The 21,453-nt window shown below is 43.0% G+C and overlaps 1 protein-coding gene across 4 annotated transcripts in view; it reads left to right on the top strand.

Moving 5' to 3' along the window:
• rols (rolling pebbles) overlaps positions 1-20,227 on the top strand; it is a 48,626-nt gene extending 28,399 nt beyond the window's left edge. For 2 of the 4 annotated variants that reach the window (XM_070285230.1, XM_070285229.1), the window contains exons 4-7: positions 1,097-1,236; positions 15,010-15,457; positions 16,199-19,554; positions 19,625-20,227. In XM_070285230.1, coding sequence (XP_070141331.1) covers positions 1,097-1,236; positions 15,010-15,457; positions 16,199-19,554; positions 19,625-19,936 — 4,256 coding nt within the window. In that variant the 3' untranslated portion in view covers positions 19,937-20,227. Of the gene's footprint in view, positions 1-1,096; positions 1,237-15,009; positions 15,458-15,685; positions 15,992-16,198; positions 19,555-19,624 lie in introns of all 4 variants that reach the window. The other 2 variants (XM_017165774.2, XM_070285231.1) reach the window with 2 other exon arrangements.
• The last annotated feature ends 1,226 nt before the right edge of the window (positions 20,228-21,453 follow it).

The following is a 21,453-nucleotide window of genomic DNA, read 5'->3' as shown; positions in this document are numbered from 1 at the left end:
ATAAACCCCTGTTTTCTTGTATATTATATATTATAGTATACCTTTGTTATAATTTTTGCAAGCGTTGGCATTCTGCCATTCAAATAGCGGTTCAAGTTGCAAATGCCGCACAGTTGGTTACCTGATCATGTGGAATACCTGGGACTCACCTCTTTTTTTTTGTTGTTTTCTGAAAAAATTAATATTCGAATTGTGTACAAATTGCTTGGCATGCAGAGTTCGTATTGTCGGTTAACTTCATAAAAACCAGAAGCCCACGAGACAAAGGCCCAGCAACAACTCCTCCCACTGGTTACAAGCCCATGAAAACCGAAAGTTATGTCCATGTTTGGCCAACTGCTGACACGATTCCATAGGCCCAACGCCCTGCCGGCCACTGGATTTATTAGCTGCCGATTGTACACGATCGTGTCACCTGCTTTAAGTTTCCTCTGGCTCCGTGAGAATTTACGATTCAACTTCCAACTTGCTGCTGCTGGCTCGTTATTTATGATCAGGGCTCTGCTTTATTTGCATACCTAATTAAGTGATACAGTTCGTGGAATGGAAATTGCCTCATCCAGTTGTGGTTACGGTATTTAGATAGGATAATTATGTGAGACTTGGCGAAGCAAGATGCACTTGAAACAAAATATTAGTTGATTTGTTACAACTTTACAAATGATATTCCTAAAAAATAGAAAGAAAGAGTATTGCTTTTGAGATATTAAATTAAATGTATTATTGGAAATTAATCATAATTAAAGAGATTTCCAAATTCGAAGTCAAATTCTTAATTTCATGAAGAAACCCAGGATATATTTTTTCCCAAGCCACAGTTCAATAAATATTCACGAATCCCCTGGTTGACTTGTTGACCCACATCCGTCATCTTTGACCCACTGGTTACGGCGGGAAAGCCTCTTTCCTAAGGGCCACACATGTGTGCCACTTTTCAACCCAGCACTTTTTGCACTCTCTCACACATGTGTTTTTCCACAATTAAACTTTGCATTTGCATTTTCCACCGAGTGCGTTTGTGCAAACACTTCTTGACTTGATTACTAACATCGTTTTGCATGTGTCTCCCGCTCATTTTTTTCCATTTTTTCCGCAGATGTTGATGGCGCCAATGCTCAGGGCTATGACACCGGAATCGGTGGATCCACCTCGACAATTGTGAGTCCGCTGGGATCGCCGCAGCCGCAGCTCAGGTCGCATGCTCAGCGGAACGCGGCTCTGGCGCGCTACATGCAGGTGAGTGCGTACTGTGAGATACCCAATGGTACTTTAAGATACAATATACTCATTGCGGGTTTCACACGTTAAAAGATATAGTGATGGCAGTGCCTATTTGATTGGAGCTTTAGGTACATAGAAAAAAGGGAATTTGTGTAGTTATTATTTATATTATTTTTGGATTTAAAGGATATATTACTTCTTGTCTAAAATTAATGAAATATCTGGTATCTGGTAAATAATTGGATATTTGTCTAGCAAATACCCCACAAAAGTACCTTTTATATATAGTATACCATACCATCATAACACTCTGCAGAGCTGGAAGGTGGCGGAGCACCTCAGCATCTCACCATCGGCTCACCATCGTCGTCTTTAGTGTATTTACTTTAATGGCCTCTTGATTATGCTGCCACTAGAGATGAGAAGAAGAGGCCATCAAAGAAATGGAAAAACTGAGGGGAAAAAAGCAATGAAAAGCCAAAGAAATCAACGCAGAAGAATGAAAAAGAGAAAGAAATCTCTTTTGTAACTGCCGGTGAAGCGACTTTTGTTATACATCTCATCGACGACTCCCATTTCCGCTCATCTTTCTAAGCGCCTCTTTTGTCGCCCATTTTGGGGTTATCAACAGCGCCACTTTGACACAATTTCCTCAAGAAGAGGAGTTCCCATTTGGGAAAACGTGGGCGAAGCACCTTCCTTGGCTTTAGATGATCGTAAAACGGTTTAATTCGCTTTTAATCAAGCCATCACAGAGTGTGAACCGATTTGTTCAAAGCGATTCTAAGCAGCCATAAAAACCATATCCGTTATTTTCTGGGTGGTTTTTGAAAGCTTTTAACGGATTATCTGTTAAGCTAATATGAACACTAAAAAATACTATGGATTTTTAGAATAATAGATAAAAATATACAAAAAACTTGAAGAATTCCTTAACTTATTCGTTGGTTTCTTTAAGCCTCAACTGACCAACTTTATGCTTGATTTTCCTCTATTTTTATACCTTTTAAATCACTCAACAATCAGCGGAAAATCTACAAAACAATTACAACAATTGGCTGCTTTCCTCTTAATTAAATTCGATTTAACTGCAATGACAATAGCTCTTCCCACTGAACCCATCACCGGTTCATCAGCAATCAGCGATCAGCCAAAAGTTGTATCAGAGATCAGAGGCAGTTGCCTCCACCTCCTCCTCCTCCTCCACGTACTCCTTTGAATCTTTTTCCTTGGGATCATAGCCGTCCGACTGTCAGCAAATGTCACTTTAAATACGCCAAAACGGCGCAAAAGTTTCAATTGTCGGGCGCCGCTGGGATCCGATTCTGGAGGAGTTTAGCTTGGTGGAACGGGGGAGATTGCCGGTGCCAGATAGCTTGTCTGGGCAGGATGCAGTCGCATCGCGAACCGCAGAAGTAGCTGCAGATACTCGAGCCAGCCAGCCAGCAGCAGCAGCAGTCGTATCTCATATCTGAGCCCGTGTATCTCAAAGCGACTGTCAAATGGTTAAACTGACAGTTTGTTTTTCCAACGCGAAGAGAGCAGCAGAAGTCTCGATGGAGGAGCAGCTGCTGTGGGCCTGCAACTGGAGATATTCGAACAGCGATGGGCGATGGTAGATGAAAGATGGAGATGGCTATGGCAATGGCAGGAAACTGGGTCACCCAGGCGGCTGGCCGTCGCCTCGGGCTAACCCTGGCCATATTGGCCAGTGTCTTCTGCTTTCTAAGCCTGGCTTTGCACGTAGAAAAATAATGAGAATTTTTAGCAATGAAATAAAAAATCAATTATATATTAAATCTTCGAATTATTGGGCGAAACAATCTTTAGAAATAAATTCTTCCTTCAATATATAAATAAAATATTGCTGTTTCCTTAAGATAAATACATTTTATATATTTCCAAAGCCTTCTTTTCTCAGTGTTCTCTTTTTGTTTACCTCTTTTCCTCATATTTATGAACATTCGCATTTTCTGAAGTATTTATTTCATAGCGATTCTCAATTGATTCCAGTCTGGGTCTGGTTCTGTTTTCAGTTTTCGGTTGCAAACTTGCCGCTTGGTTTTTGGGGCCTGTATTTTCAGTCCGATCTCTGACACGTGACATGGGATTTCACTTAAGACTTTAATACCCGCGCATAAGCAAAACATAAACGTGCCAAGTCGCTCGGACACATGACATGGACATGAATGTAAATTTTCGGCCGCGGACTCTGATCCGACAGTCAAAAAGGACGGGCTAGGCGAACAATGCTCCCCCTGGTGAAGTCGGGAGAGATCTCAAATCCGACGTGTAAATTGATTTCTAATTATTGTCATATTTTGGAGACTGAAAAATTGATTGGAATTAGTTGGGAAAGTTTAAAAATTGCTAAAAGAAATATCTAGTAGAGAAAGGTTTTTCTTTTGGCAAAAGAAAATATTTAAATAAAGATATTAATTTTTATAAAATTAATCAATCCTTTAAACACATAAATATTTAATTAAAATGCTTAAATGAAGTGCTTTTGGTAAATTCCACACCATGTTAATATTCAATTTCCATAACAAACATACAATTTTAAGAGACTTTCCCAGATAATACCAAGTAAACAAAGCTCACATTTGTTTCCTGAACAATTTGCCTGATTTAATCAACGAAGACCAACTGAGAAGAACCCCGACAGACAAGGCCATATAACACCATATCGCCATATCGCCATCAATCGTAAAATCATAAAATGTTCGACACCTAAGTGCCATCAAGTCAAAGCCTTTGAAAATGCCACCAAAGAAATGCCAAAGAAAGAAAGTTTCCTTTTACAATCGCGCCTGATTAATATGACGACTCGTTGCGATTCGATTCGATTTGATTTGATTTTGAGATGAGTCCAGATGCGCCGGAAAAACTGGCTCAATGGCCGGCAATTGAAGTGAATTGACTTTATGGCTTGGTGCATGAGTGGCTGCCTCTGTGTTTTGGCCAGCGACAATTGGAGCAGCCACAAAAGTGGCGGAGTTGCCTTGATTTTCCATTTCTCCGCGATCAATTTATATATATATGGATATGGCGGTGTGTGTCGGAAGTGTGTCAGTTAGCCATAGCTGGTAGCCAACGAGCACTTTACATAACTATCTATCTAAGCCAGACCAGAAGTCGTTTAGCCAGAAGAGGGAGTGGGGTGTGTTAGAGCACGAGAACTGTCATTAGATTAAGTGGCGGCTGGCCCCGTGGTCTGTGTCTAATTATCGTTTGGAAATCATGTTACAAGCAGGCCGAAAAGAGACACAAATGTGGTCAATATAATAGGAATAATGTTTATTAAGGAATTTAAACAAAATAAATATAAAAAGAAGGATTCAAAATTCATAAAAACTATATTTTCTAAAGGCTTTAAATATTAATAATTTTATAAAGGGCTTTATTTTATGTTTAATTTAAATGTCACTATTGTCTAGAGATATTTTATTTTATTAATTTAATCTTTTTACCTTTAAAAAGTCTTAAAATTTACATTAATTCCTTAATTAAGTAATTTTAAAACCTATATTCTTGACCACATTTATACCCTCAAGTCCAGCCAGCTCAATGCTTGTGATTGACATGCACAGGCGACAAATCAACTTGGAAAATGCCTGTGATTCAAATGCGAAATAGTTTGCATTAAAAGCGCCAAATAAAGCCAAATCTCGACTCGCGCGACCCGCAAGCGATTCGAGCGCGTTTTCCAAGCCATTAGCCGCCGAAGGAAAAACGCAAAGCGCGATTTTATCTCACATGCAATTTATTTTTCCTTTTGGTCTGTGCCTCTCGTCTAATTGTCCATTGCTGGCAACAAATATGGCGTTAATTATCCACAATTTCGATAGCATCACGTATTAATGATTAGCAAAAGCCAAAAAAATAAAAACCGCCAGCCTAGGCAAAGGCAATCAATCAAATGGAGCGCACCTTGGTTACTGTATCTTTTACTTTGCGGAATGTCAAACATTGTAATTGGTATTCGATTGGATGGCTGCTTGCCGTGTATCATTAGCTCTGCTTGTTGCTGCCTCGATTTCGCAAGAGATTTATGTATTTAGCCGGCCAGCTATAGTGCGACACCTGCCTGAATTGTGGCAGTTCGCAGCTCGCAGTTCGCATCTCGTATCTTGAAATGATTCCGATTGTGAGACACCTCGGGGTTTCTGTATTGTCGTTTTCCCTGCCCCGCTGTGCAATTATTCATTACTGATCGCGGTGACATGGCCATGATTTAGCGGCGAGTATGCGAATATTCATGGGTTCGAGTTGGTTTAAAGGTGTGACCCAGGAAATCGCATGCAAAACCTCTGTATTCTCGATCAATATCAATAGCACTGAGATAAGCACTATCTTTACTGACTCAGTTTTGGTTTTAAATGAATAAGAAACCTCCATTAATTCATAATGAATAAGCAATTAAAAGTACTTGTTACCTTTTAAATAATTCAAGAAAATTCAACCAGAAGCACATTATTTTTATTTGTGGTGTGGTATATATTACTATATACTTCCGTCTCTTTAAAAATATCTCTATAAATAAAATTGTAAGCCAGTTTTAAAGTTCTTTTTATTTATTCTATTTATTGAACTCGTCTGAAATTTATTTATATTTTTGTTTGCTTAATTATTGAATCGCATAAACCTCTTTCAAGGGTTGTAAAAGTTTTATTAACTTTAGATTTTGCATTTTATAATTAAAGCTTGCCTTTCTAAGGTTTATAGGTTTATTTATTTCTCTATATAGAAACCAAACCTCACCAAATTCATCTAAAAAAAATCAATTCACTTAATTTATTTTCAATATAAACCCCTTAATTAGAATCATATTATTAATTACCCCCCATTTAGAGACTCCATTTTGACTTTCGCTCTTTTAACAATCATTCGCTTAATTACGGACTCAACAATAACTGCAATCAGGCTTAAATGCACATTGAAAATAGCCATAGCCAACATATCATTAGCCATCATAATCCGATGTCGAACAAGCGACTGATTATTGCAACAAAGCCACAAACGCGCGTGCGCGCCATTGAACTTTTGGGCGCGACTTGGGGGCGACAAAAACCGCTCGCTGTCAAACACCCTGGAAAGCGCCACCTGCTGGTCGTTGCAACGGAAAAGAGCCCTCTTATTAATGGCCGACAATTTATCAATTCTCTCAATTTTCATGGTTTCTCGAATCAAAATTGGACTGTAATTAAAGCTGTCACGAAGGAGAATGCCTAGAACTGCAGTCGGGAAATCGCCCAGGGGGCCGCCATGCAAAGGCCACCTCGGTATAAGTCGCTAATTGGCTGCTACTGGAAAAAAATCACTTACCTGTATACTTAAATGTCTGCTGACCACATTTGCATGCGAAATGCAAATGAGTCAAAGGCTTAACAGCTTTTCTCGAGTTAGTTGTGGGCCGCTAATAAACGTAAATTGTTGGAATTGTTCAATAAATGCCGCAAAATATGTTCATTAGCCGGCTCTTTGACATTTATGTGCCTGGCACTAAATGGGGGCAAGGAAGGGGTCAGCTGGGGGTCGGAATAAATCTAGGAAACAAGGGAAAAGGTATTTAAATAGTGAACTTAAAGTCTGACACACTTGCAGAGACTATTCTATGTTTATACTATTTTATTTACACTTTATAAAAATATATTCTTAATAAAGAGTTTAAATTTTCAATTTATTTTCTTAAGCCACTTATCAGTCATTAAAATCTTCATCATAAATTATAAATCATATGTTTTTACTGCCTCTAAAAAAAATCGATACATAAATTATGAAAATCCCATTAATTTAATATTCAACTACAAGCTTGATAATCCAAAAACGCAAGTCATTTCGCAAGTTGGTTATTAAAACTGGAGTAAAGGTAAATACCTACTCGCCATATGCCACTTTAAATTAATGGCAAATAATAATTTATAAAGCAATTCTGATAAAAATCCATAGCCATATCATAAACACACCCACATCAAATTACCTCAGTTCGGCTTCGAAATTAAAATCAAAATAAACTAAAAACCCATATAAGCGAACTGCCCACATCCAGCTGGAGATCGGAGAAGTATAATACAAATTACACGGCTTATCTTTATTGGCCCAAATTTCAATTTGCCAACAAGTAAATTAAGGCCTGCCATGGCGAGCAATTAGCGATTAAAACAAAAGCCACAAAAGCCAATGATAAATGGAAAGAAAGTGGCTTTCGATCGGACGTCTTCCCCCAAAAGGGAGAATAAAGAAAGACAAGACCTGGACATCATCTTGGTTGGCCTGTCAGCAGAAATATGAGCTACATTGTGGCGTACAAGAGAAGTCTGTCTGACCGGCACAATAAATGCGAAATATAAAACATACATGTAGCCAAATTAATCATTAAGTCGGGCGAAGAAAGGCCAAGCGGATAAAACACACCTACAGAGGTGTAGTCCAACCCAACTCAAAGCGGAACCCAAGGGCAGGGCTTCGACTCCAGCTTTTTTGACTGAAATTAATTTGGCCAAAGGGGCTGTGCCAAAAAAGTGATAAAACATGCAGACACTTTTGGCTGAAAGCAGATGAAGCGATGGAGAAATGGGAGATGAGATTTGCATAATATGCAGACAATATTAAGTCCAAACTTTAGCTTTACACCGGAGCTAAAGAAGAGTTGAGATGAGGTAACCGGTTTTGAAATTTTAAGATATTTTATAAATATATTTTACACAAAAAATATGCACATAACACTTTCAAGGTATAATTAAATATTGAAAGCATATATAAATGCTACTTCATACTAAAAGTTTATTTAAGTTTATTTTCAGCTTACAGAAGCTACTTAAAATTCCTCACAAAACCCTTAAATTAACACCATAAACATAGTAAACACTTTACAAATCTGAAATACTTACACTCTAAATATTATAATTGTTTACCAAAGTGCAAGGCACGAACTGCAATCAACGCTTTTTAGCTTGGCCTTTATAATTTGGATTGATCATGAAAGTTTTCACTTTCTTAGCCTGGGCCAAAAAAGTAAACAAAAAAGCAAAAGGGCCATGCGACCGTTTCCGGATTTGTCTGGCAAAAGGTGTAAAAGTGTCGGCGGTTTGTTGATTTAAAATGCTGCTAATTAAATTGGGAAATAAACTCAGGGCTGTTGATGATTTGTTGCGTAATTAAAGCACTTATTTAAAAAGGGCTGAGAAACATGACAGGGAAATATCACAAGACAATAAAATATTTTAAATAAAATACTTATAAAAGACAAGCTTAGCCGTAAATTATATACTGTTTATGTTTCCTGTGTTGTAAAAATATTATTTATATTTTATAAATAATAAACTAAGATCAACTAAAAGAAAGCTGAAACTTCCAAAAACACTAAGCTATTCTACCCTTATTACCAGGCATAATTCCCCAAGTTAGACCCTCGGTTAAGGCTATTTTTTGCCGCAAAACTTATGACTTTAATGCGGCCATAAATTCATTAACCCTCTAGCACCTTCTCTTATCATTACGGCCACATTCTCCCTACTCAGTTTGTTTTTACTAAGCATGAGCGTGCCGAATGCTTCTTTCCACCTGACCCACAAGTCAATGGCGGCAGCCGGCACCTCAAGATTATTTACGCTCAACTAAGCCGGCTCAAGTGGAGTACTTAGCCCACTGGAGGATGGATAGATGGATGCGAGAAGGCATTGCATTTCCCTCTGCATTTGCCAGTGCCATTACTGTTTCCCTTGCCATAACCATTCGGCATGCCGAGCACGTTTCACACTCGCAGGGTCACAAATGACCGACCTGGTATGGAGCCGTGGATACCAGGTACTGGCCGAGGCATTAGAAAGCTGCCACAAAAAAGTGCGCATGCAAGGCATTTTATGCCCAACTTGTTCTGGTTCGAGTGGCGTCCCAGCCCCACTGAACCGGACCGAACTGAACCGCTCCAAAGTGCATTTCACTTTCCCAGAAATCAATAACTCGCCGGCGATATTGAAGACGCCCCACGATGGCGGGTTGGGATGAGTTCGAGCACCTTTATGCTCCAATCAATCCCGCAGATGCCACTCTAAGCCGAACTCTAAATTAATTAAGTGAGGTGTGCGTTTCCCCTTGAACGGAAATTGTTGAATTATACACTGAGAAAAAGATAAAAGAGTTATATATATATATTAGTTAGGTAATTAGTTAGGTATTTCAAGTAACTTAACTTATCTTGAGCTAGTAAAACCTACTTTATCTTCTTTTTAAGAAATAGTTAATAATTTTTATATAAAAAACCATCTCTTACCCCTTTTTTAAGTACTATTTTTTCTTAGTGCACTCCTTAAAACCCCGCTTATTGATTAACGCACTAACTGAAACTCAGTTTTGTGTGAACTTCTCACAACTTTGACTCTAAGCACTTCACATAGTTATAATTTTTATAGACTCTGGTGGAAAGTCAGCTTCCCCTGGCTATGAGTTTTCACTGTGGGAAGTGCACCATTATTCTCGTGAAAGCTGAGATGGGAAAATCAATTTGCAAACCCAAAGTAGAAGTCAGGAGCTTTAGCTGTCCGTTGGGTCAGATGACAGATAGCGAAAGGATTGTCAACTTTCGAAATGCCATAAATAAATGAGCCAGGCAAATAACAACTTAATTTTGCATTTGCATTTTTAGCAAGCTGGCATATGAATGCGAGTATACTTGTACTCGTACTCGTACTCGTATATTTTCTCACCCATTTCACCAAGTCAGGTGGCTGTGGCTGTCTCCTATATCTTGCCCGTTTATCTACCTCTAATCGGGGGGGTTTTTTCGGTCTGGGTCTTAGTTTTGGCATGCGAGCCGCTTCCTCAAATAAATCGCACGGCATTTGCATGTTGAGAAACAATTTCTCAGGTCTTGTGTTCGGTCGATCTTGCTGGCTGACTTGGATTATCTGGCGGAGGCCTTTGATATATGCCACACGACGATGGTCATAATATTTTTGCGCAATTCGGTGTGTCGTCGAGTGGGGTTTTATTTTATTTTTCTGGCTTCGATTTATCGATCGTTAAGTAAATGCATTAATTTTTCTCACCGCCGTGTTCGAAGAATTAAGGTAGGCTGGCTGCTCAGCATGCAATTGATTTATATGACCGGAGTGGCTATACGAATTCCCAGCTTGTCAATTAATTATGGTCATGTAGAGTCGCGGTCTTTAATTTCTCACTCAATTCGGCTGCAATTGTCGAAATGTCCGCGATCGTCTGACAACAACTTTATCTCTTTTGGCTTTTATTTGCCATGCAGTTTCCCAGTTTGATTTGTTTATTCAACTGATTAATGTACGGCTCTTGTTTATTGTCCGTTCGGCAAGCTTTTCCACTTACCAAGTGGCCATTGGAAAGCTTTCACTTGACTGCAATTGAATAGCAGGCCCATTTTAATGACTCCCCAAGAAATCCCCATAAAATTTGGTATTCAAATTGCTCTGACATCAGTATAGCACACACAGTACAGCCTAATGCAAAATCTTAATTAAACAAAGTCTTGAGAGCTGTTTGTCTTGGCTCGGATTTCAGTGCACTCTTCACACTCCACACACACACTGGGCAAAAAATGTTGATTTTAATACAACAAGAAAAATCCATTCTGCCAAAGATTACAATACAAGAAATATGTTTTAATAATACCAGCTTCGAGATTTGGCAATCGTAAATGTTGGCCAAAGTGCTGCTCAAGCATTAGGTCCCGATTTATACTAAAAGTATATCCAGCAAGCACGACGACTTCCATTAGACGCCGCCACCAACTCCAAAGTGGGCGATTTTTACAGGCAATTCTCAAATGCCAGCGCGTTTAAAATCGCACAAAAGGCTTTTTGCATGCAATTTGCTAATGATTCTCAACTAAATGATACTCAAACATACTCATTCATATGCAATTCGTGATCATAGACATTTGTTATGGATGAATAACGTCGAGTTTGTAAAGTTTTGCAATGTTTTTTCAAGGTTTCGAGGGCGTTACAAGTACCGTGATGAAAAAATATGAATTACTGAGAACTTGTAACCACTTTCTATTTCAGTTTATTACCATAATTAAATATTATTATTTAATTACCTGCTCTTTAGTTGGCTTTAATTTAAGCCACACCCCAGTGCGATCTTAATAATCTCAGGCATTTAATTAATCTGTAATGGAATCTAACTCTTTAAGATAATCCATTAACTCGGTTTACTTTGGCGCGTTTCCAATGCGATTTCTGGGGGTCTCCTCCGCCTCTTGCTCCTCCTCCTCCTCCACTGACCCTCCGCTGGGTTAGTGTTGTTTATTTTATGACATTTAAACAATTATTTTTCAACACAAGCAACGCTTGTTGAAATATCATTTGATTTAACCAGCCGGTTGGCGGTTGGCTCTGGGTCCACACCCTCGGTGGAAATGGCCAAAAACGAGTCTTGGCCTGGGCTGGGAGCTGCAATTGCTGTCGCTGCTGCTGCTGCTGCTGCTGCTGTTGCATGTTGCTGGTGTCACAATGTCTGGGACCGCCAAGTTCTGTGACGCAGTTGTTGTTCTTGCAAACGCCCCGCGGCTAACCATGAGATGTATATTTTATTTTTCATAATTTAAAGGAGAAAAAAATGCCTGCTTTTGATATGAACCTGCTTTTGTTGTTGTTGTTGTGGCCGAAATCGAATTCTTGAATGAACCATTAATCTTGTTGCCGGCTCGGTGGACTCGGTCATTAAATGCCTCCACAGTAATACACTGAAACCAGATTTTTTGGGGAGTAAATTCAGGGAAAATAATATTTAATAAAAAAAAATACTTATTATATCTGATAAGTAACTCTTTTTAAATATTTCTAAAGGTCAACCAAAGAAATTCCTTAAAAGGGAATACCCTAAAATCCAAGACTTTTATCAATTTTCTTTTAAAAAATCACCTTTAGAATTTTCTCTGTGTGAGTCTGATTTTCTCAGTTTCGGTTTCGTTTCAGTCTCAGCTTTTTTTGCAGGCAAATTAATGCGGGTTTGTCATATTACAATTACTGGATTTTTGCGCTTTTTCTGGCCCGGCTCCGTGGCAGCTGGCATTATTACACCTGCGCCTCAATGCGACGCAAAGTCTCCTCCGACTCCCCTTGAGCTCCCTGGGCTATGCCAATCCAATCCAGTCCGGTTTTCCGCTCGATATACTATAGTTTCTGTTAGCTCTAGTAGTAAGTCAGTTGGTCAATTGGCTCGTTCTGCTCATTTGTTTGCTGCCGGAGGAGCGGCCAGAGTTCGGAGTTGACAGTTCCATGAGTTTCCAGCATGATTTGTTTTTTCTAAACATTTTTGGTGTGTTCTCACGATTATAATTTGTAATTTTTTGGCATTATCGTGAATTGATTATAAGATTATAAATTACCAGAGCTTCTAGAGAGTTTTAAGAGCTCTTAAACAACATTTTCCCATAAGCATAAGCAATAAAAGAAACCCATCCAATAGTGTTTATTTGCTCATTTAGTAATAAACAAAGCATAAAAATCACAGAAATGCCTCGGATGCCCCTGCTCATTTATTTAAACATCATGATCACATAACGTGTAATGGACAATGACCTGTGTGTTCCTTAACAAATTACACTATTTAATGGCATCCTGTTTGCAGCAGCTCAGTATCTGCCAGCCATCCAGCGGTGCAAATTTTATGGCAGTAGCCAAGGCAACTCCTCTTTTCTCCCTCTTTCTCTGTTGGACAAATTGCCGAGCGAGAAAAGTGAAAATCACCAATGCCAGAGATGTGATTTTTTTTCAATTTTCAAATTTTCCACGGGCCCCCATGTATGGCAGGCATAATTTGTTAATTATTTTCCGAAGCACAGCTCGTGTGCCGGCTACAACTTAATCAAAGTGATGGGGCCAATTAAAACGCCGCCGCGGGAAGCGATAAGAGATTCGAGAGATCCAAGATCCGAGACCCGAGACCCCACGACGAACTAGTTTAAAAGAAAGCCTTTCTACGGAGGCATTTGATGGAAGAAGGGGTTGGGTTCGGGGGGCGTCTTGATCTTGGCTTGGATTGGGTTGGGCTGGGCAACGGCTTGAAGCGCATCGAAACGGACCAAAGCGAACCGCAGCTTAATTACGACGCGATAGAGGCGGAACTCTGCCCACGGATCCATTGATCCGCAAATCGATGGATAGGAGATCAGCTCCATGGAATTCCCCAGCTGATCCCGGTAGCAGTCAGAGTCAAGATTGAAGCCTGTCGATAAGATAAACTAAGAGGAAAAGGCTTCAAATAATATTATTTTATTTTTAAAAGACCAAAGATAACCATTCCTAAAAACCTTAAATTCATAAAATATTTTTTTGATAAATTAAATAAATTTTAACCTAGACAACTTCATCAGTCTCTTTGAAATAGAAAAAGTCTAGTGGAAGTAGTTAGTAAGTTGACACCGTCTTCTGTGGGCAGACTGGCTCAGCCCCAACTTCCATCCTCCAGCGGAAGTGGGCGAATCGTGGTCGTGACTACAGAACCCAGACACATCCGCTGGAGGAAGACAACCAGAACAGACCAGACATCCGCAGGCGGTCCAACTTGTCAGAGAGTTGCTCCAGCCAAATCACAATCATCAAAGTGGTCCAAATTGAATAGCTCCAAGTCCTAACCATAATTTCAACAACTCTTTTAGGAACCCTCTAATCGATGATCTACAAAAAAAGTTCGATCCTTCGAATCCTGGGGTTTCAATTAATTTCATAACAGTCCCTCCATAACTTTTGGGCCGGGATCCAAAGTCCAAAGATCCTCCCCAGCCACCTGCCTGCCTCCACACACACACCTCCTACCTCCTGTCAATTAATGGTCTCCGTCTGCGTCTGGCGGAGCCAACCAATTTCGCCTTATTATCCCACACAGCACAGAACATAAACTGGTTCTCAGGTTCTGCGGCCTGGAAATCACGTTTTGGAGCTTTTTTCTGTGCCACGTCCAGTCTCCCGGCCTACCCAAAAACAAAAAGCAAACAAAAATATTGAAGGAAAGCCAGAGAAGGCGCAAAGCCAACGCAGACAGAAAATGATTTGCAGTTCATTAAGACGAATCCCCTTCTGTTCCAAAAGGAGGCGAGGACTAGGCGATGACTAAGACCTGGTCGTGGAGCATGTGAATGAGATTGGTTTCGGGTTGAGGCCCGCCAGATTGGAGGACAACTGTCCAGAGACTGGACAAGCCCTGAGCCTCTTAGGCGGAGACTTCACTTAGGGAAAAATATTTAAACTAGAATGTGCTAAAAATTTTTCTTTAAAATAAAGATGACATAGAAGTAGAATTTATGTATCCTTTTAAAGGTTTTTTTTATAATTTTTGTTTTTAAATTGCTTTAAAAAACAATTTAAAGTTTCCTTAAAATCCTCTGACTTAGCAAGTAACTATTTCTCTTAGTGTTACACTAGAAACCCACCTAGGCAGCCTGAACTTGACATGATAATTATGCCCGAACCCGAGGGACTTTGGATTAGGCTGGAACCATTTCAAAGAGATACCTTTAATGCTTAGCTGCTCCACCTGGTTTCCTCTTAAATCTGTTCCCATTTGAACGCTTTCATATTAGGATGGCCCACACATATGTGACCAATGAATATGCAACGGCTCTTTCCTTAGAGGCCTGTCCAGCACCAACGAAGTGTGCTTAATTTTTACACAGAGAAAAAAATATATTAGAAAACCTAAAAATATCTTTAGATATTCAAAACAGCACCCGTGAGATTAGGGTTATTTTTCCAAGTGCTTTAGACTTTCATCATTGATAAGTTTCCAACTCTATTCACAAATTTTTTGCAGCAGCATCGGCAGGAGTCCGAGTCGCCGGATTACCACCACCGCTATGCGAGCAATGGCAAACTGCCCCGGGCTGCGGCCTCTGCGAATGGCATTGGCACCACACAAACCGTAACCGTCGATGTGCACCACCAACATCACAACGGAGGAGGAGGAGTTGGAGGAGCTGCCGCCAAGCAGTTCATGGCCAACAGCGCTATTGGACACAGTCGCAGCAGCAGTTTGAGCCACAACATCCATGGTGTCTACAGTGAACTGAGTGCCGCACCACCGGCCTTTGCCACACCGCCGACGCGCAGGCGTTTCTTCAACCACAAGAATCTGCGCAGCGCCCTCATCGGAGGAGGAGGAGGAGGCAGTGGCTCAGCTGGAGGAGGAGTGAGCGGCGGCCATCGACGCACTGCCTCCAATGGGGGCTGTCCTACTGACACGGCTTCGATACTATCGGGAGGTAAGTTCAGCTTGGGGTTTGGGGTGAGAGGTTACCAGACAGACCAAGTCTCTTAAGAGACATCATTCCTGGATGAGAATGAGTACTACCTGGCAGGAGATTATTTATTTATATTATATATTTTTTAAAGTCAAAGATTTAATAGTAAAATTAGGAATATAGGTTATATAGATAGTGTCTCTTATCAAGCTTATTCGCAAAGATAACTCACCCAGCATCCATCATCAGATCATCCCCATCAACATAACCACGAACACGATCATCAGGCAACCGGCAAGGAGTCCAATGCTCTTAATACATCGACCTGCTCGGATTCGGCGGTCACCCGAAGGCGGCGCAAGAACGTGAGCAACCACAACCTAAAGACCTCCGCCCGGGATGGAGCGGGCAGCGAGAACCGCCTGAACAGGCTCAGCCTGGCAGGGACCTCCGTCTATGCGGGGCATCTGTCTTCATTGGTCTTTGGCAAGATCAAGTCGCTGTGGAGTGTCAATTCATCCAATTCCAGCGAGGCGGGATTGAACCAGCTAGCAGGCACGGAACAGCATTCCTTCATACTTCTGCATGATGCACTCTTATTGTTGTCCATTAACCCAGTTGTTTCTGATCCTTTAGGATTCGCGAACTAATTTTAGCATGTTATTAATATTATTTTGATTTATTTTTATTTGAATTTTGGTTTCTAGCATGTAAATCCTGTTATGACCTACTCCTAATCCCTCTCCGTTCTTGTCCCTACAGGTAGTGACGCCCTCGATCATCACTCCTCTTTGCTCCTAAACGAGAAACTGCAAAAGGACCAGCTCCATGCCCGACTTGGTCTGCTGTTGAACGATCCTGGAAGCAATGGAAACAGCAGTAGCAGTGGCAGCGGATGCGATCCCATCTCCGCCCACTCCACCACCAGCACCACCAGCAGCAGTGGAGTGGGAGCGGCCAGCACCACCACAAGCGGCGGCTCATCGCAGAACGTAAGTCCAGAGCAGACGCTGGCCAGCGGGGGCGGATTGCTCAGCGGCAGCCAGCTGTCAGTGGCCACCAGTCATGGCATCAAGGAGGATGCCCTAAGTCTGTGTGGAAAATTCAAGACCGGCGGCTCCATGCTCCATGTCTACGAAGCCCTTCCTGGCAAGAGTCGCAAGGGAAATGTCAGAAGGTCAACTCGTGGTCAGCAAGGATCCAGTTCCAACTCATCGGCGGCGGCTTCAGGTGCCTCGAGGGTTGCAGCCTCCACCTTGGCGGCTGTACAACTGGCCCTCAAGCCTCTCTTTTTCGAGGTGCCACTGCAGGAGCCCGATCCTCCATATGTGGGTCGCCAATGGCTAGTGAAGCAGCTGTCCAACATTCTCCTAGGAACCGAGACCCGGGTGGTGCTGATCAATGGTCAACCCGGCACTGGAAAGACCGCCTTTTGCCTACAGCTGGTGGAGTACTCCTGCTTCGGCCGACGACAGATGCAGGAGGATCCGGATGGCATCTACAGCCAGCTGCAGTTGGGCGCCCACTGCGAGCGGATGCGTGGTCTGGCCTCTCACATGGTTGGCTACCACTTCTGTCAGGCGGACGCCAATCTCACCTGCCAGGTACCGGACTTTGTCCACTCGCTGGCCGCCCAGCTCTGCCAGGCCCCACAGCTGACTGCCTACAGGGATTACCTCCTGTCCGAACCGCATCTGCAGGACATTCTCAGTGTGCGCGAGTGCATCGCGGATGCGGAGAGGGTGATGAAGCTGGCCATACTGGAGCCGCTGGCGCAGTTGCATCGGGCGGGCAAGATTCCTGCCAAGGTGGCCGTCATCCTAGTGGATGCCTTGTGCGAGGCGGAGTACCATCGCCCCGATCATGGGCACACCATTGCCAGTTTTTTGGCGCAGCTAACACCACACTTTCCCGCCTGGCTGAAGCTGGTGGCCACCATGCGGACCCAGATGCTAGAGCTGGTCAAGGCTCCCAGCTACACGCAGGTCACGCTGGACAGTTGGGCCAGCAGCCAGGCTTTGCAGCAGGACATGCTTGACTATATAGGAGCCCGCCTGGCGGATAGTCCCGAGATCAGGATGAACATTGGCGGAGGAGGTCAGAACGCGCAGGCAGGCACCCAGCCGCAGACCAAGTTCGTGTCTCATCTGCAGTCCCTGAGCAGGGGTTCCATGCTGTACACCAAGCTCATCTTGGATCTCATTGGGCGTGGCCAGCTGGTGATCAAGTCCTCCAGCTACAAGGTCCTGCCCGTGTCGCTGGCTCAGATCTTCCTGCTGCATTTTAATCTGCGCTTTCCTACCGCTCGAAGCTTTGAGCAGGCTGCTCCGATCCTGAATGTCTGCCTGGCAGCTCTGTATCCTCTGACGCTGGACGAGATCTACTATAGTATGGAGGCGCTGAGCCACGGCCGGGAGGCTCTGAGTTGGCCGGACTTTATGCAGCGCTTTAAGCTGTTGGATGGATTCCTCATCAAAAGGTTGGACAACACCTACATGTTCTTCCACAGCTCGCTGCGGGAGTGGCTAATGCGTAGGGATGAGGGCGAGTCCAGCAAGTTTCTCTGCGACGCCCGATTGGGTCATGCGGCCATTGCCTTTCGACTGTCCCGACTGCAGGCACCGCTGTCACCGCAGCTCACCCTGGAACTGGGTCACCACATGCTGAAGGCGCACTTGTACGGTGGCACCACTCAGGCTCTGCTCTCTCCCAGGGATCTGCAATCGTATTGGCTGGCCGGAGCGGCGGATAACATCTCCTCCTCGCTGGGCGCCTTGCGAAATGTGTACAGTCCAAATCTGAAGGTCTCACGACTGGTTCTCCTGGCTGGAGCCTCGCCTAATCATCGGACGGATTACATGGGAGGAGCGCCCATTCTTTGCATTGCTGCCCATGAGGGCATCCTGCCGATGGTGAGCCTTCTCCTGGAGTTTGGTGCCGATGTGGGCCTAACGAATAGCCAGGGATGCACTCCCCTGATCCTGGCCGCCATGCGTGGCCACTGCGATGTAGTGCGTCCCCTGGTGGCCGCTGGCAGCAGTCTCGGCCAGCTGGACATCACCCAGCGCTGTGCCCTGGTTCATGCTGCTCGCATGGGTCACCTAAGTGTGGTCAAGTATCTGCTGGCCTGTGACTGGACGCCCAGGCCGCACTCCCAGGATGTGACCCGATCCATGGCCCTGCAGCAGGCGTTGATTGGAGCTGCCGCGCAGGCCCACTGCAAGATCCTCGAGGATCTGCTGGACCTCAACGAAACCGAGTTCGACCTGGACGTGAATGGAATGGAGCCGAGCAGCGGAGAATTGGCCCTGACCGCCGCCGCCCGTCATGGCTGCGTCGATGTGGTGGGCATCCTGCTCTCCCGCGGTGCCCAAATCGATGCCAGAAATCGGCAGGGATACTCAGCTCTCTGGCTGGCCGTCAAGGAGGGCCACTGGAGCGTGGTGGAGCAACTGCTGCAGCGAGGGGCGCTGCTGGACGAGCCACTGGGACAGACGCGAAAGACGCCGCTGATGATAGCAGCGGAGGAGGGCCATCTAGAGCTGATGGAACTGCTCCTAGCCCGGGGCTCTGCCTTGGAAGCTCAAGATCATGAAGGATTCACGGCCCTCAGCTGGGCCTGCCTGCGTGGACACTTGGCGGCGGCCAAGACCCTCATCGAGCACGGCTGCAATCGCCACCATGAGGATCACAATGGACGCACTGCCCTCGATCTGGCCGCCTATCAGGGAGCTGCCAGTCTGGTCCTGTATCTACTGGATCAAGGAGGCAACCTGGAGCACATCGACGTGCATGGCATGCGGCCGCTGGATCGAGCCATAGCCTGCAGGAATATCCAGGCTGTGCAGGTTTTCCTGCGGAAGGGTGCCAAGCTGGGACCCACCACCTGGAGCATGGCCATGGGCAAGCCGGAAATACTGGTGGTGCTGCTCAACAAGTTGCTGGAGGATGGCAATGTCCTGTACAGGAAAAACCGCTTTCAGGAGGCTGCCCACCGGTACCAGTACGCCCTGCGAAAGATCTCGGGGCTGGAGCAGCTGCTCGAGAGGAATGCAATCTTTGCCCAGCTGCGGACCAATCTCCTGCTGAATCTGTCGCGCTGCAAGCGAAAACTGAATGTAAGATGAGATTTTCTTTCTTTTCTTTTAATTAAACTAATTATTTATCCTTTTTTATATCCTATTTCAGGAACTTGACGCCTCCATAGATTTGGCCACGCAGGCGATTGCCCAAAAACCACACAGCTATGAGGGCTACTACGCCCGGGCAAAGGCGCGCATGGAGCTGGGAGCTCTTAACGAAGCCCTGGTGGATGCCAACGAGGCCATGCAGCAGGCAGCCCAGAGCGGCGTCCTATGCGAGGTGGTCGAGGTGCTGAAACGCATCCAGACCGAACTGCTCACCCGGATAACCATCAGCAGCGAGGATCAGTCTGGCAGGAGCGGGGTCTCCTCCTCCTCCGCTGCATATGAATCTCACCACGAGATCACCGATTTGTAAATGTCAGTTGTTGTTGTGAAATGTTGTACTCATCGTATCCCATTCGAATTCTATTCTATGCTAACCTTAGGGCTACCCTAGACCTTACTTCAAATATATGCTATTTATTGCCTTGAATGTTTTTTTGTAAGTTAAACACACTGAAGATTAATTTGTAATATTTTTTAAAAGTTTCGTTTTAATTGTGTGACTACGCATGTAAAAATTAGTTTTATACAAATCCTTTTTTTTAAGGCTTCAGTTCTTATCGATAATAAATATTAAATAAATGCGAATTTTATAAGATTTAAATTGAGATGTTTATTTGTAGGGATAAAAGTATTAATCTGGTTTAAGAGGGTTGACCCATGTGACGGTTTCATGAAATATAAAATTGTGTTGATAAATAAAACATGTTTAAAAGGATATCGTGATTTTTGAGTTCGTTACAAAGTTAAATCACTGAGAAGAAATCCTCTTCAGAACAGCTTACTTCTGCAATGATTATTTATTTAGCTTTTTTTCTTGAAACCACAGTATTTCACAATTTTTATACCCTTGCAGGGTATTATAATTTCAGTCAGAAGTTTGCAACGCAGTGATGGAGACCTTTCCCACCCTATAAAGTAATTTTATATAACTTTAGGATTGTCAGATATGAAGCTGGAGGAGCGAGCAGATGGCTGGACAGATCTCAACCGGATGGCAGTAGAGGTCGGTGATCGGATCTTGGCTCCGGGCTATATGAAAGCCTGCGGAAGGCGTAAATAATTAAAATATTTATAAATACAATTTAAATATGTAAATGTAAATGATGGAACACACAAATATGAATCAATAAAAGATGGTGAATTCAATGTGCAATTCTTTGGTGAAGGCGGCATTTATTTGGGATCGTTTGGGGAAAAATCTAATTATTTTGAAAGTCAAATCTAAATTTTAAAATTTTTTTCTGAATTTTAAACATTTTTTTCGGATGTTTTACAATTTTTCTAAATTAAAAACTTTTTTTCTAAATATTTAAAACTTTTCTGAATTCTTAAAATTTTGTCTGAATTTTAAAATTTTTTTTCAGATTTTTTATAATTTTTAGAATTTTTTTTTTAGAATTTGTTACATTTTTTTAAATGTAACTGCCAAATTTGAATTTGAATTTAACTGTCATGAGTGATGCTCATCTGCATCAGTAATGCTCATCTGGCTATATTTCAATATTGGAGGTCAATAAAGTCGGGCTTAATGTCAGTGATGCGCATGTGCATCAGTGATGCTCATCTAGCTATTTTTTTGCATTATTGGTAGAAAATTGCATCTCACTAGCTGCCAGTGATGAGCATCACTGATGGAAGTGAGCATCACTGATGGAAATGAGCATCACTGATGGAAGTGAGCATCACTGATGGAAGTGAGCATCACTGATGGAAGTGAGCATCACTGATGGAAGTGAGCATCACTGATGGAAGTCAGCATCACTGATGGAAGTGAGCATCACTGATGGAAGTCAGCATCACTGATGGAAGTGAGCATCACTGATGGAA

Source organism: Drosophila kikkawai, chromosome 3L, assembly GCF_030179895.1.
Source record: "Drosophila kikkawai strain 14028-0561.14 chromosome 3L, DkikHiC1v2, whole genome shotgun sequence".
NCBI lineage: Eukaryota > Metazoa > Arthropoda > Insecta > Diptera > Drosophilidae > Drosophila > Drosophila kikkawai.
This window is presented reverse-complemented; position numbering and strand designations above follow the sequence as displayed.